Source organism: Perissodus microlepis, chromosome 19 (genome assembly GCF_051167445.1).
Source record: "Perissodus microlepis isolate ML-2025 ecotype Zambia chromosome 19, ASM5116744v1, whole genome shotgun sequence".
NCBI lineage: Eukaryota > Metazoa > Chordata > Actinopteri > Cichliformes > Cichlidae > Perissodus > Perissodus microlepis.
The window spans coordinates 17,311,550-17,325,192 of NC_140479.1; the positions used below are offsets into that span (position 1 = coordinate 17,311,550).

The 13,643-nt window shown below is 37.8% G+C and overlaps 1 protein-coding gene across 1 annotated transcript; it reads left to right on the forward strand.

Annotated features, from left to right (window-relative positions):
• The first annotated feature begins 660 nt into the window (after positions 1–660).
• On the forward strand, positions 661–8,964 carry slc18b1 (solute carrier family 18 member B1). Its single transcript, XM_084915240.1, has 14 exons — positions 661–852; positions 1,051–1,211; positions 2,085–2,180; positions 2,284–2,357; positions 3,629–3,776; positions 3,950–4,106; positions 4,224–4,360; positions 4,454–4,555; positions 4,635–4,726; positions 7,374–7,469; positions 7,599–7,673; positions 7,756–7,849; positions 7,920–7,969; positions 8,098–8,964. Exons 1-14 carry the CDS (start codon positions 813–815, stop codon positions 8,144–8,146), a joined length of 1,371 nt encoding a protein of 456 aa, XP_084771366.1. The 5' UTR covers positions 661–812; the 3' UTR covers positions 8,147–8,964.
• Positions 8,965–13,643: the final 4,679 nt, after the last annotated feature.

Below are 13,643 nucleotides of genomic sequence, written 5' to 3' on the forward strand. Positions count from 1 at the left end.
CTTTGGACTGAGGGAAAAACCTGGACTGAGGGAGAAAGACATAGAGCATATGGAAACTCCACACAGAAGGGTTCCTGACTAGTGGCTTCAAACCCAGGATCTTCTTGCTGAGAGGCCAAGGAGTAACCTCCATGTTGTGCTTTGATAAGCTCCATCAAATTAAATAAATAGGGATCTAGCCTAAAACAAAAACACAACTTAGCTTTAAAATACATTATAGTTGTGGTTGTTGTAGGCAATAGCATTAAGCTACAGTTTACATTAAAAAAGTACGCATATTTATGTTTTAAAGGGGTCTTTAAAAATGTTAAAAGGTACAAGCAATTTGCTGTCAGATTCATCAGTATTAGCATCAGAGATCAACTGTAGTCAGAGATTTTAGCATAAACCTAAGTAATGCTTAACATAAAGGTTTGTTTGTATATATTTAAACTACATTTATAGATTTTTTTTCATTTTCTGTTAAAACTTTGTTTGGCCATCATAAAAAAAACCATTCATTGAGTTTTTACCAGAGCCCTCGATTGGTACTTAGTATTACTAGTACTTTAATTGTGCGACGACTATTACAATTCGAGTTTCCAATAAAATAGCAGTTTAATATGTCAAACTGCGGAGGGCAGTAATGGGATGCGACTAAGTTATTACTAAGAAGAAGAAGTCTGGAAGTGCTGCGGGTAGACCATGCACATGACTGTAGTCACTTGTAGCGGAGAGGCTGTCAGAGGCATTTACTTCGCGGCTGGTGCTGTCAGGATTTACCCTAAGCTTTTTCACTTGCTCTGTCATCGTGTGCATTTCTCAGCCGCTGGATGTTAAAAATGGACCAGAATCCCGATCTTCCGACGACAGGTTTGTGACCTTTGTACGCTGTGTAAAAAAATTATTCAATAAAATAAAACTGTTGGCAGTCACTCAGCTCAATATAGCTGACTTCTCTTGACTTTATTCCCTTACCACTGCGATAATTTTAACCACAAACTTTATGTTCTTTCAACTCAGCATGGCCTAATCGCATTATTCATGTTTCTCCTCCCGTTTTCTCTTCAGAAATGTCAGATAACAACACAGATAACAACACCACAGCTGAATCTACAGATCCTCCTCAGAGGTTCACAAGGAAAGAGATTCTCACCTTAATATCAATGGCGTCTGTCAACTTTGGCTCTATGATTTGCTACTCAATATTGGGCCCATTTTTTCCCACCGAGGTAAGCTCAAGGAAGCCAGCATCATAGGGTACAAATCACATGTTACAGCACAAGAGGTTAAAGGTTCAAGATATTAAAAGTTTTAAAACTTAGCTTATGAATGCAGCTTTTGACTGAAGAAATAAAACACGTTCTCTCATACATGCAAGTTCATATATCAGCAAACAAATCTTTTCTTGCAGTAGGAAACTAGGAACAAGCATCTCCTTCTACTAAAATGTATTTGTGCTCCCATGTAGTTGTACAGTTCACAGATTATACTATTGTTTACCTTAAGAACTCAGTAATGTCTTCTGAAGGCAATGAATGAGTAGTCATGCGCTACCAACAGACATCCTCCCTGAAGGCCAGTGAAGACTGGCTCTTTTGTAATCAGCCGTTCAAGGTCTGTCAGGAGCTAGAAATGCAAATGTTGGAAAAGAGTGGCACAACAAGCTGGCTAGTTAAAAAGACATTTGTCACCTTAACATCGTAATGCCTACTTTATCATATTTGATACATGTGCAGGGGGACATTTGATACATCATCAGTGTGATTTCTTTTCTTTTCCTCCTCAAAAAATCTAAAATAAATTACACAATACAGTTTTAAGCAATGAATTAAATGCATTAAATAAATAAAAATACCAGATGTAGCAAATGTAATAAAAATTTAAACTCAAATATGTTACGTATTTAATTTGTCAGGAGGTTCAATAAACACTCGATTGTTAAAAAAAAAAGTTGAATTTCATGTCAAGTCTTTTATGGTTCAGGGTTATTCATATATTTATAGTTTATACGTTATTTTTGAGATTCACTTCTCATTATCCTTGTTGTTTTTGTTGCTAATTTTATCCCCTAATTTTATCTGTTGTCCTGTTTTAATATTTAGGCAGTGAAGAAAGGAGCCAGTCAGACTGTAGTTGGCCTCATATTTGGGTGTTATGCTGTCTCCAATCTAATTGGTTCATTGGTACTGGGAAAATATGTAAGTATGGTGTTTGATTTCATGCCATATGCATGGCAATTTGCAGCACAGGTGTAATCAGAGACTCTGTAACAGTGCAGCTGACCCATTCTTTGTGTATCAGATTGTCCAGATTGGTGCTAAGTTCATGCTTATTGCAGGACTTTTTGTATCATCGTGCTGCACTATTATATTTGGGTAAGTGATCTGTGTTTCGTATTATGATAATATTATGCTAAAAATAATAACTATGATAAAGATGAAGCTGGAAAAAAAACATTTTCTCGTTGTTATTTCTCACAGATGTTTATTAATGTAACAAACAATATTTTTTGTGCTGAATGAACAGAATGAAAACACATTAGCCACAATGTTTAGTACAGAGTTGTGTATTTAGTGTTATCCCCATATACATGTTGGGCTGCTGTAAATATTCATCACTGTAACAAGTTTTTATTAATCCACAGGGGAAAATAGATCCAAACTTGTGTAGGCAAATTTGCTAAAAACTACTGTGCCACATTTCTTAAGAAGGAGTCCAGGAGTCACTGATAATTAAAGTACACAGTTATAATCCATTTATAACTTCAGTAAGAATATATAGACTGTGAGCCGCAAGCAGACGAGGGAAGTTGTAACTTTTGTTTTGTTTTTTTTAAAGGTGGTGTATTGTTGTGTTTAATGATGAGTAATAAAAAGTTGCAAAGTTTACCATTATTGTTAGTGTGTTCAGTCTGTCATGTAACAGCTCTCAAGCAGGCAGATTGTGGACCCAAATCTAAGACTCAGGAAGCAAGGCATAACAAACTATAGCTTTAATGTTGATCAGTTATGAAGACACAAAAAGTTCGAAACATTTGAAGAGCAGCAAATCCAAATAGCAGGATGATTAAGCATGTTTTAGGACAAATTGTGACAATATAACAAAGTTCAAGGGGAAAGATAATGACATAAGATAGCAAGGGGAGAAGTAACAGGTAGAAAGAGAGATTTAATCACCAATCACCAACAATAATTACCAAAATAAAACAAGGAAAGAGATACAACTGAATTGGGAGAAAATAAAAACAAATACAGAAATAAGATTGGAGGAACGGAATCAAAAGTGGATTAACTAAATGAACCTAAGGAACTGAAGCTAAGAACCGAGGGCATATAATAACAATATAAGGAACGTCAGGAAATAAATAGGACATGTAAAAACAAAGAAATAACAATGTGACTAGAAAGCTAGAATACAGTAAAAATAGCAAGAATACAGAACCCTAATCCAAATATAGCCCAAAATACAAAATGAGAAAAACCGTAAAGTGAAAAACTAAAAACTACGAGTTTAAGACCCAGAGACCATGGCACAATCACCTTTGTTTCAGATCACACGCAGTTCCTCTGAGCTTATTTATTTCATCTGCATTTCCTTTAATCTTTCTATTCTGTTTGACACTTGCTGGCGCTTATTTCCTTTGCAGATTTCTTGATCGGGCTCCTGCAGGACCTATATTCATCAGTCTGTGCTTTATTGTGAGGTCGCTTGATGCTGTCGGCTTTGGAGCTGCTATGACATCTGCTTTTGCCATGACTGCAAAAATATTCCCAAACAATGTGGCAACTGTTCTGGTGAGGGTGGACAAACTTGTCAGACTGGCATGCTGTTTAGACATTAGAATCACGAGAAAACAGAACGATCGTTATAGGTTTAAGTTGTTATGTATCTCTCACAAAACAACTGGCTCTTGGCTATGATGTAAGAAATTCCCACAGTATAGTAATCTGGGCCACTACTGTTTTAGGGTAGTTTGGAGATTTTCACAGGACTCGGCCTTATCCTGGGACCACCACTGGGAGGGTGGCTCTACCAGTCTTTTGGTTACGAAGTCCCTTTTTTAAGTCTTGGATGCTTGCTGTTGATTATGGTTCCTTTCAACATTTACGTCCTGCCGTCCATTGGTATGTAAAACATAAGATTTGGGTGTATTATTTGTCCATTTGAAAAATGCCATTTTGTGTTTTTTCATTTTTCTCACATTATAACTGAGCTGTAATTTTGTGCTTCCCTCCTCTCAGAGGCAGTCCCATCGAAGGATTCATTCTTTCGACTACTCACCCACATGAAAACAATCCTGGTTTGCTACGTGGTATTCACTCTCAGTGCAGGTCTGGGCTTTTTGGATGCCACTTTGTCACTCTTTGCTATTAACAGGGTAATGATATCCTTTATGATAAAGTCAGCTTACGTTTGGTAGAATTTTATGTGGATTGCATGAATAACTTTTTTTCCTATCCATCATCCTTAGTTCGGTCTCTCAAATGGCTACGTGGGACTAATAATGCTTGGTTTATCTTTACCATATTGTCTGGCATCACCGCTGATGGGGTATTTCACAGATAAATATCCTGTATGTATCCAAGCAATCAAAATGATAAAATATAAATGAATATGTTGATTTTGAAATTAAATTTGATCTTGTGCACCAGGCCACTAGGATGGCGGTCTTGGTGACAGGCGGAATCGCTGCTACAATTGGCTTCTGTCTTCTTGGGCCCGCCCCTTTTCTTCACATCCAGAGGTTAGTGTGGGATTCAGGTAAAACTAACACTTCTGTATTTAAAAATGATGGACATTTTAAGAAAGATGTGTATCCCCCTCTGAGCCAAGAGTCATATCAGAGGAGAGATTGGAGTAGATTTTCCCAATCTCATTTTTACAGTAATGTAAACAGTCGCACCTGCCAGGAAACAGTCCCACTCTGAATAAAAATGTGATCTTACCATTTAAACCTGCACTCTTTGTAATGGCCAGCAATAATATGTGGTTAAATATCCTCAACCAGACACTTTTGGTTGCCATCAACATGCTTCTGGGATCATTTTAGTTGCATTCTTGACCAGTTTATAGAGTTGAACTGGTTGGTTTCCTGATATGGATCTGGCTTTCAATTGTAGTCAACAAATGTTCAATAGGGTTGAGCTTAGGGCTTTAAAAAAGCTTAATGTTAGCCTTCTTTATCTATTCCAAAACCAGTTTAGCATCATTGTCCTGCTGGAACACACAATTGTGTCCAAGTTTCAACGATACAGCTGTTGATTTGAGTTAATGAATGAATTTGGAGGCACACTTATTAAAATAGCATATGTACATAATTGGCCCTGTGTAAATGAGGAAAAAACCTAAATAAATCCAAACGTGTGCACCCAATTTATATTTTTTCAAAGTCATAAATATATATCTATACTATATATATCTATAGATATAAATATCTATACTGTACCATCATTCTGCCCTGGAAAAAGATAGTTAAAAGCCCTAAATTGCCATGACATTCATGCCCTTGAGTGTGGTTAAACGTCAAATCCCAATGTAAATCTTTACTTTGAAGTCATATGTTCATAGTATCTTATAGAGATGGACCGATCCGATATTACGTATCGGTATTGGTCCGATACTGACGTAAATTACTGGATCGGATATTGGAGAGAAATTAAAAATGTAATCCGATCCATTAAATATCAAAAAAGCACCTCACAAAACTTGCGACACGGCGTAACTCGGCTCATAACCGTAGCAGTCGGAGCAGTGTGCTCACGTGATAGAGCGGCTGTGTGTATTTGTAGCCTTGCTACCAAACCAGCATTTCATCTCTGAGGAAGTTATCCCACAGAGAAGTAAAGCAAGTGTGCAAGTTCATCTCTGAATGTTTGTAAAGCATTCCCGTGTTAAGCTTAACAACCGATATATGGAGCGACTGCCTCTTCTTGCTGCTACTTCAATCATGAAACTGATTAATGATCAGCTGATCGGCTTTTCTGTCGTGAGTCCGTCTCTCTTGTTTGTTTTTGGTCCACTTTGCACCAGAAAGAGGAATCCAGCGGCTGAACAACAGCAGCACATTTAAGTTTGATAAGCTGTTGTTAGAATTTATTTAATATTACTTTCTGGACCAGGATCCTTTTCTACGTAGCTGAAGGCTGGTAACTGTGCAGGGGCGGATCTAGCAAAGTTTAGCCAGGGGGGGCCGATAGGGCATTAACAGGGAAAAGGGGGCACAAAGACATACTTTTCTTTCTTATTCTCATATAAAATGTCTAGCTTTTAATAAATAACTATCTGAATCTTACACCCAAAGTTTTAATCTGATGTAAAATATATAGAAGTCCATTACTGTATATATTAACTGTTAAGTCTAATATACCCTAGTAAGCTATATCTTCCTTTGGGAAGGTACCATCTGTGCAGTCTGCAATTCTGTTGAAGAAAGATGTTGAATCTATTTAATTATTCTTGAAAAATAATTTATTTCTGTGCATTTTTTTCCCCCACACTGCATCAAATTAAAGTTGATTACGTCGATTAAGCATCATGAGGTGGAGGGTGGGTGGGTGGTTCCCTATTTTTTTTTTTTTTTGCTGGGAGTTTGCAACCCTATTAGTTTGGTTGCTTACTCTTTAAAATACCAGAATAGGAAGGATGGTGTAGGTTTAAGTTTATTAGATTGATCAGTATTGCTGAACTATGAATTATTTTGGGTGCAGTGTATTTTTTACATACAGGGATAACAGAATAGCTTTAGTGTTGTTGTTTATTTAAACTTGAGTATGAACTTATACAAAATGCAGCAATATATTAAAAAAACAGTTTTATTGATTAAAAAACACTATATCGGATTCATATTGGTATCGGCAGATATCCAAATTTATGATATCGGTATCGGTATCGGACATAAAAAAGTGGTATCGTGCCATCTCTAGTATCTTACACCATTTCTTCTTTTTTTCTTCTTCTTATGGCTGCTTCTTTTAGGGTTCACCACAGCAAATCGTCTGCTTCCATTTCAGCCTATCCGTAACATCTTCCTCTGTCACACCAGTCCTCCTGCAGTACACCCATGAACCTCTTCAGTGGTTTTCTTCTTTTCCTCCTGCCTGGCAGCTTTATTTTTAACATCCTTTGTCCAGTATATCCACTATTCCTTTCACTATTCCTGTCACAAATCACCCCTGAAACTCATCTCCACCCACTCCCTCCTGACTGCATTCTTTTCTTCACCTCTCTTGTGCACTGTGTTCCTTTCGATGATTAAGCCCAGATATTTAAACTTTATACCACTACTAGGGAGGTATTCAGTGGGACATATTGACAGCTTATACACTATTTCATCTCTTTGCCTTAAAAAGTCTAACTTCTGTATCTTTTTCTGTATTTCTGTTTTGGTTTAGTCACCTGTGGTTGCTGGTCGTCATGCTTGGTCTAATTGGGTTTTCTCTGGGTATGAGTGCAATCCCCACGTTCCCTGAGATCATCACATGTGCATAGTGAGTTGCTTCACATAATCCTCAACATTCATGAGCTGTATATTGTTTTGGGGTTTTCTTGTGGTTTTTTTTTTTCATAAATACGGCTGGATGAAACAAATGTTCTGCAAATTTTGTTTTTCCTCATAGTGAAATAGGATTTGAAGAGGGGCTAAGTACACTTGGAATGGTGTCCGGGTTATTTGGTGCAGTGTGGTGCACTGGGTGAGTCCCTAATATATTTGTTTCCCGGCATTTTGCTTTTTAGCGCCTTGATGTTGGTTCTAATTTTGTGCTCGTTTTTAAGGATGTTTTATGGCCCCATTGTGGGAGGAATTATTGTTCAACATCTCAGCTTTGAATGGGCTGCTACAGTTCAAGGAGCGTTGGCATTTTTGGGTGTAAGTATCAGTGGCTGCAGCGTTTAGATATTTTATGTCAATACAATGTTAATGATCACTCTGTCCTCAGGCATTTCTCATCTTCATGTACTCTGTCTGTCAACGGACAAAACAACAAAGGTAGGCCTAAACTTTAAGTTAACATAATAATATTTGTCATTTCAACCACATAGAAAACTTTTTTTAAGCTTTGTGCTGTCTGCAGCAACAAAAACATGGTAACTCTTTTTTTAACGTTTAAATTTAAGGGTCCAAGAAAACAGCCAACAAGCAGATGAAAGAACCCCTCTCCTATGATCCTGTGTTCCAGCTCCAAGTTACACAACTTTTTAAACATCTTATCAGCCATTTTTTGTTATCAGGCTGATATTGTTTTAATGTTGTGAGTCCTTTGGTTATTTATATGTGGTTCTAGGGCATGCGTTGTAGTAGGAACTACCAAACAGGTATTTTAAGTACTTTTGCAGGTATTTATAACTCTATAGCCTGCTTCTTATCAATGCAGTAACACTGTGTAATGTAAAATCTCAGATTAATTGTATTATGTTTTTATAAAAAGCTAGAGAGTCATGGAGTGGGTCCAAAAGTAATTTGGGGAGCAACACGGATATTAAAAATGAAACCAGAAGTTCACTACACGAACCCAGCTTGATTGTGATCTAAGTTAGAGTCCTGTGCAGGTAGAATCCACAGACACAGACTCCTGCCAAAGTATTTAAAACTGCCTGATAATAGTTTCTTCAACATTGCCACGATGCCTCACACACAATGACACCAGCCACTTAAGAGTGAGATTTCTACATCAACATAATATCAACCAATATCAACATCTGATTACCTCATTTATAGAAATGTGAAGAAAACCATGTGATATAATGATATCTTTAGAAAGATAAATTATACAGCTCATAATGAACCTTTCATACTGTACTAATTCTTCAAACAGGGAATATATTGCAGATTTCACTGCAGTTAGAAATGTTGAATGTTTTGCCTTCTTTTCTGCCTGCATTATAGATTTATTTAACACTGATATTGAGATTTTTTTCACTCACTGACAATTTAAGGGACTGCAAAGACTGATTATGAATAAAAAATGGAAATAAAACTATAAATTAATTGTTTTTGTTTTTGTTGTAGAGAAATAAATATATATATAAATTCTAGCTCTCTTACAGGGTAATCAAGTAGAATTACAATATGACATAAGTTTTCTTACATGGATAAGTTATTCAAAAAAACAAAATTACAAAAAATATGCTCATCAACTTTACATAATTACAATAATTTTGTTTTTCCCAATTCAGCTTTTTAACTTTTCAGTACTAAAAATATATCACAATAATAATAATATCACAGCAGCACCACGGTGAATGGTCAATTCATCAGAGACATTAAGAGAAACAACCTAGGAATGGAACAGAGATGTAGGACAGTTTAATAAGTGTGAAATAAGGCTGCGGCTGAGCTTTAAATTACACTGGATGCTTACTACTTGCTGAACAGGGGCAGAATCTGTTTCCACGTGGATCCCTGAAGAGTCAAGAAGAGTCTGACAAGGAAAAAAGGACATTATTTAATTCTTGTAGCAGCAATTTTAGAGGGCAGACACCACTGCAATCCTTGCGTATCTTAGCAACATTAAAATTAATTGGAAACATTACAAAATCTTGCCGTCTGTAGCCTAAAAAACGAAGCACCTTTTAGAAGATAACCGACAGGACTGAACCGACCTAAAAGTATAAGAAAAAACATCAAGAATTGAAACTGCATTAATATTTTATTACAATTGCCAGGAGTCCATCTGTGTTTCTGTTCATAGCATACATGCTGCACAGTGCTGAAAGGACTTGGCCCATGTTGTACGTGGCGCAGTTAAAATCTTCATAACTTTTTGCATTCATTAAACGACTCGGCTTTTCTCCCATTTCTCAATATGCTTGATTAATGCGAAATAAAGCGTATTCTGCCTTTCTGTTGTACAGTACATTCAACTTATATTTAACTTTAACAATTTTATTCAACGTAACTCTGTCTTTTGTATGGGAATGTACTGCCTCAAGTGCCTTTAATTTGGCTTCTAACGTAATGATATTCTTGTTAGCTGCCTTCTTTTTAAAGGAAGCGTAAGAAATTGTCCTCCCCCTTAAGTATGCCTTCATAGCATCCCACCAAGTAGCCAATGTAGTGTCCTCTCGATTATTTGTCTGTTTGTAAAATTGTATTTCATCTCTTATCAATTTAATAAACCCAGAGTCTTTAATTAAGGACACATTTAAATGCCATCTGCGGCTTTGAAGAATCTGTAAAATATTTCCAAGACATAGAAAAATTGGCACATGGTCCGAGAATACTATATTACCAATACTTGAATCTATAGAGTTATTCACTAAGGCTTCAGAAATAAGAAAGTAGTCGATTCTAGTATAAACATTATAAGGCGGAGAGTAAAAGGAATATTCCCTGCCTTCTGGATGCATTGTCCGCCAAATATCATTCAGACCTAAATCTGAGGTCATCTGCCTTATGGCAACTACAGATTTACTCTCTGTGCCTCTCCTAGGAAGTGATCTATCTAGGTCTTGATCCAGTATTTGATTAAAATCTCCTCCTACCACTATTTGTGCACCTTCTAATTCCAAAAGATACTGTCACAGGTTGTGAAAAAAGGCGAGTATGTCCGCATTAGGTGCATAGATATTACATAAAATTATTGGTGTGTCCAGTAGTTGTCCATAAACCAATATAAATCTACCTTCCTTATCTGTTATTACTTTTGTTTCAGTAAAGCTAACTGCTTTATGAATCAGAACCGACACTCCCCTACTTTTACCAGTTCCAGGACTGGAAAAGACTTTACCTACCCAGGAACATTTAAGTTTTAAGGCTTCTGACTTGCACATGTGCATTTCTTGAATAAAGGCTATATCAACTCTTGATAACTTTAGATATGTTAATATTTTCTTCCTCTTAATCCCGTTATTCAACCCCTTAACATTCCAGCTGGCTATTTTGAAATCTGTCTGTCTATCCATGTTATATGTCGTCTCCTTGACCTGGAGACAACATATAAGATGACACCGCCATGGACCTCAACCTGCAGGCTTTGTGTTACCTGTTTCTTTATATAGGAGCATGTAGGGGTGGACTGCCTTTTTATTTGATTACCCTTTTCTCATGTTTTTGTTAGTTAGGGACATTTTGGGGGACGTTATACTCTTACTTGTTAAACACATGCTCCCATCCACTCTCTTGGTCCAGAAGCTCCATAATCCAAGTGTCCCAACTCAGGTCTGATGGCATTTTTTCAGTGGTGTTTTTAAACTCTTGGGAACTTTCACTACATTCCTTACTTGATGCAGAAAGAAGAAACGAGTCAGGGATGCATAGCAAGCACAACAAGACACCAGCAGTCCAGACCTTTCACCAACTGAAGACATTTGCAGCACCATAAAACATGACAGAGAAGAGCTGGGACTATGTGAAAGGGTGAAGTGCTGCAGTAAAGTTGCAATGGTCCTATCTTTTATACAGTCTATGGTTCACTCTATTAAGATGTGATTATTTCCAAGGTCCATTTAGTTTTAGTTAGCTGAAGCTAAACCAGAAGTTAAAACGAGATGGTGAAAAACATTTTTAGTTAATGTTACGACTATTGTCGTAATGTTGTCTCATATGTAAATCTGAGTGTGCAGGTGCCTTTCCGTGATTGGTGCATCCATGGGACGGCCCATACAGATTGGCTAATGACCTGGAGACAACATATAAGACGACACCGCCATGGACCTCAACCGGCAGGCTTTGTGTTACCTGTTTCTTTATACAGGAGCATGTAGGGGTGGACTGCCTTTTTATTTGATTACCCTTTTCTCATGTTTTTCTTAGTTAGGGAGATAAGACATTGTCATTTGGTTTTATTCTTTTCATAAATAAGTTTTGTACATCCTTTAAATACGGTCCCTTTTGTTTGTTGTTTTGGGGTCCACCCCGAAGCTATAGTTCGCTCCTTTCCTTTGTTAGAATTCAATCACTGTGAAAAAAAATCACCATCAAAATTGTACTGGTTGTGTGATGTGCTGCTTGGGGTCAGACAGGGGTGGATCACCCTTATATTATGGTCTGGCCACCCTTAGAAAGGCCATAACACTAACTAAAATGAAAATTAAAACTAGACTTATAACTGGCTGGTGTCCTTACCAGTGACCTTGGGTCTGAACTGTGGGCTCCTCTTTCCAGGTGTTCATACTGCCTGAGTGGGACCAAGATGTGCTGTCTTGCCTCTTTTGGGTTTTCTGCAAGTTTCTGGCTCAACATGCAAGTATCCACTTCTTGACGTTCGCTGTTGGTTGCAGCCACTTGAGGTTTTTGGGCTCATTTGGGTTCTCAACACTGGGTGACTTTGATGGGAGTGAAAGCATCCTCACAACATAAATCACCACACTACCTGCTTTTGTTTCAGATTTTTTCGTTATCCTTGTTAACATGTTTGGGTACTGGGTTTACCTGTAATGCATTTTGTGCTCCAAAAGCTGTTATTTTGTGCAGCTGTGCTCCAAAAGCTGTTAGCATGACCTTTTTTATCATTAGATTGTGCCACACCAGCACCTGAGAGAAAAGCTTTGAGTTTGATTTTGTGTTTGTGTTTTGCAGGCACTCAGGAGAATAAGTCATGATGTTTCTTGTGTTTGTCATGTTAGTATCTCAGTGCTTGTCAATCACCAGTCAACAGTGTCACCACTGTGAACAACATCCTTCGACTGCTCGAGCCAAAACCTTCGAGAAGTCCCTGCAGCCGCTTCAAAACTCATCACTGAGCTCAATTTCTCTTTTAACACGCTGGAGACAACAATGAAAGATGACTTTCTTTCATATGCTGCTTTGAGGGCTTTGTTCGTGAATAACAACAGAATCAAAACCATCCATGAAGAGACATTTCACCCGCTGATTAATTTGGAGAAACTGGACTTCCACAAACCAGTTGGAGACTTTGTCTTCTGGATGGTTTCAGAACCTGATTTCTCTCCACTATTTCAATCTTTTGGGAAACAAATATACAACACTGGGTCCGGGAAACCTTTTCCTGCCATTGAGGAGCTTGACGACCCTCCATTTTTGAGGAGCTTTCCTTCAGTCTGTCAGTGAAAGGGATTTTGTTGAACCTTGAAACTGCTGTGACCCTGTCCAAAGACCAGCTGGCCACCTGGCCGGGTCAGTCATGGATATTCACAAATACCCCATAGTACTGGTGGAAAAGAAATATCGAGGGAAAATCCATGTTCAGACCATGTTCAGTGTGTCGTGACACTTGCACGATGGAAGAACACACCCACTTGTTGGTGCCAGAAGAGCCACTGAGAAATTATTGTTTTAGCTGGCTCATTACAAGTCGATGGCTGGTCACCTGGAATAGGATAAAACTCTGGAGCGAATAATTGCCCGATTTTACTGGCCAGGAAACTGTTTTAGACTTAGAGCTTTTTATTGTCATTGTGCAGTTTCTTGCACAGTGAAATTGGGTAAGTGGAGAGCATAGAGCCGCTGTATCTGTGCGCACCACCATCTTGCATTTTTTGCATGTTTGGATGTGCGCCGATGGTGTGCGTCCAGTGGTGTCAGCTGGTGAACCAGCTGGTCATTCAAAAAGCACCTTTATGCCCCTCACCATTAATGGAGGTCCCATTTGAGCGCATTGGCATGGACCTCATTTTATCGATGAGAAAAAGAAAGTCTTTAGTTCAGCTGTTGTTAACTGATCTTGACTTTGTTAATTAAACATTGCAAACCTGCCTTCAGT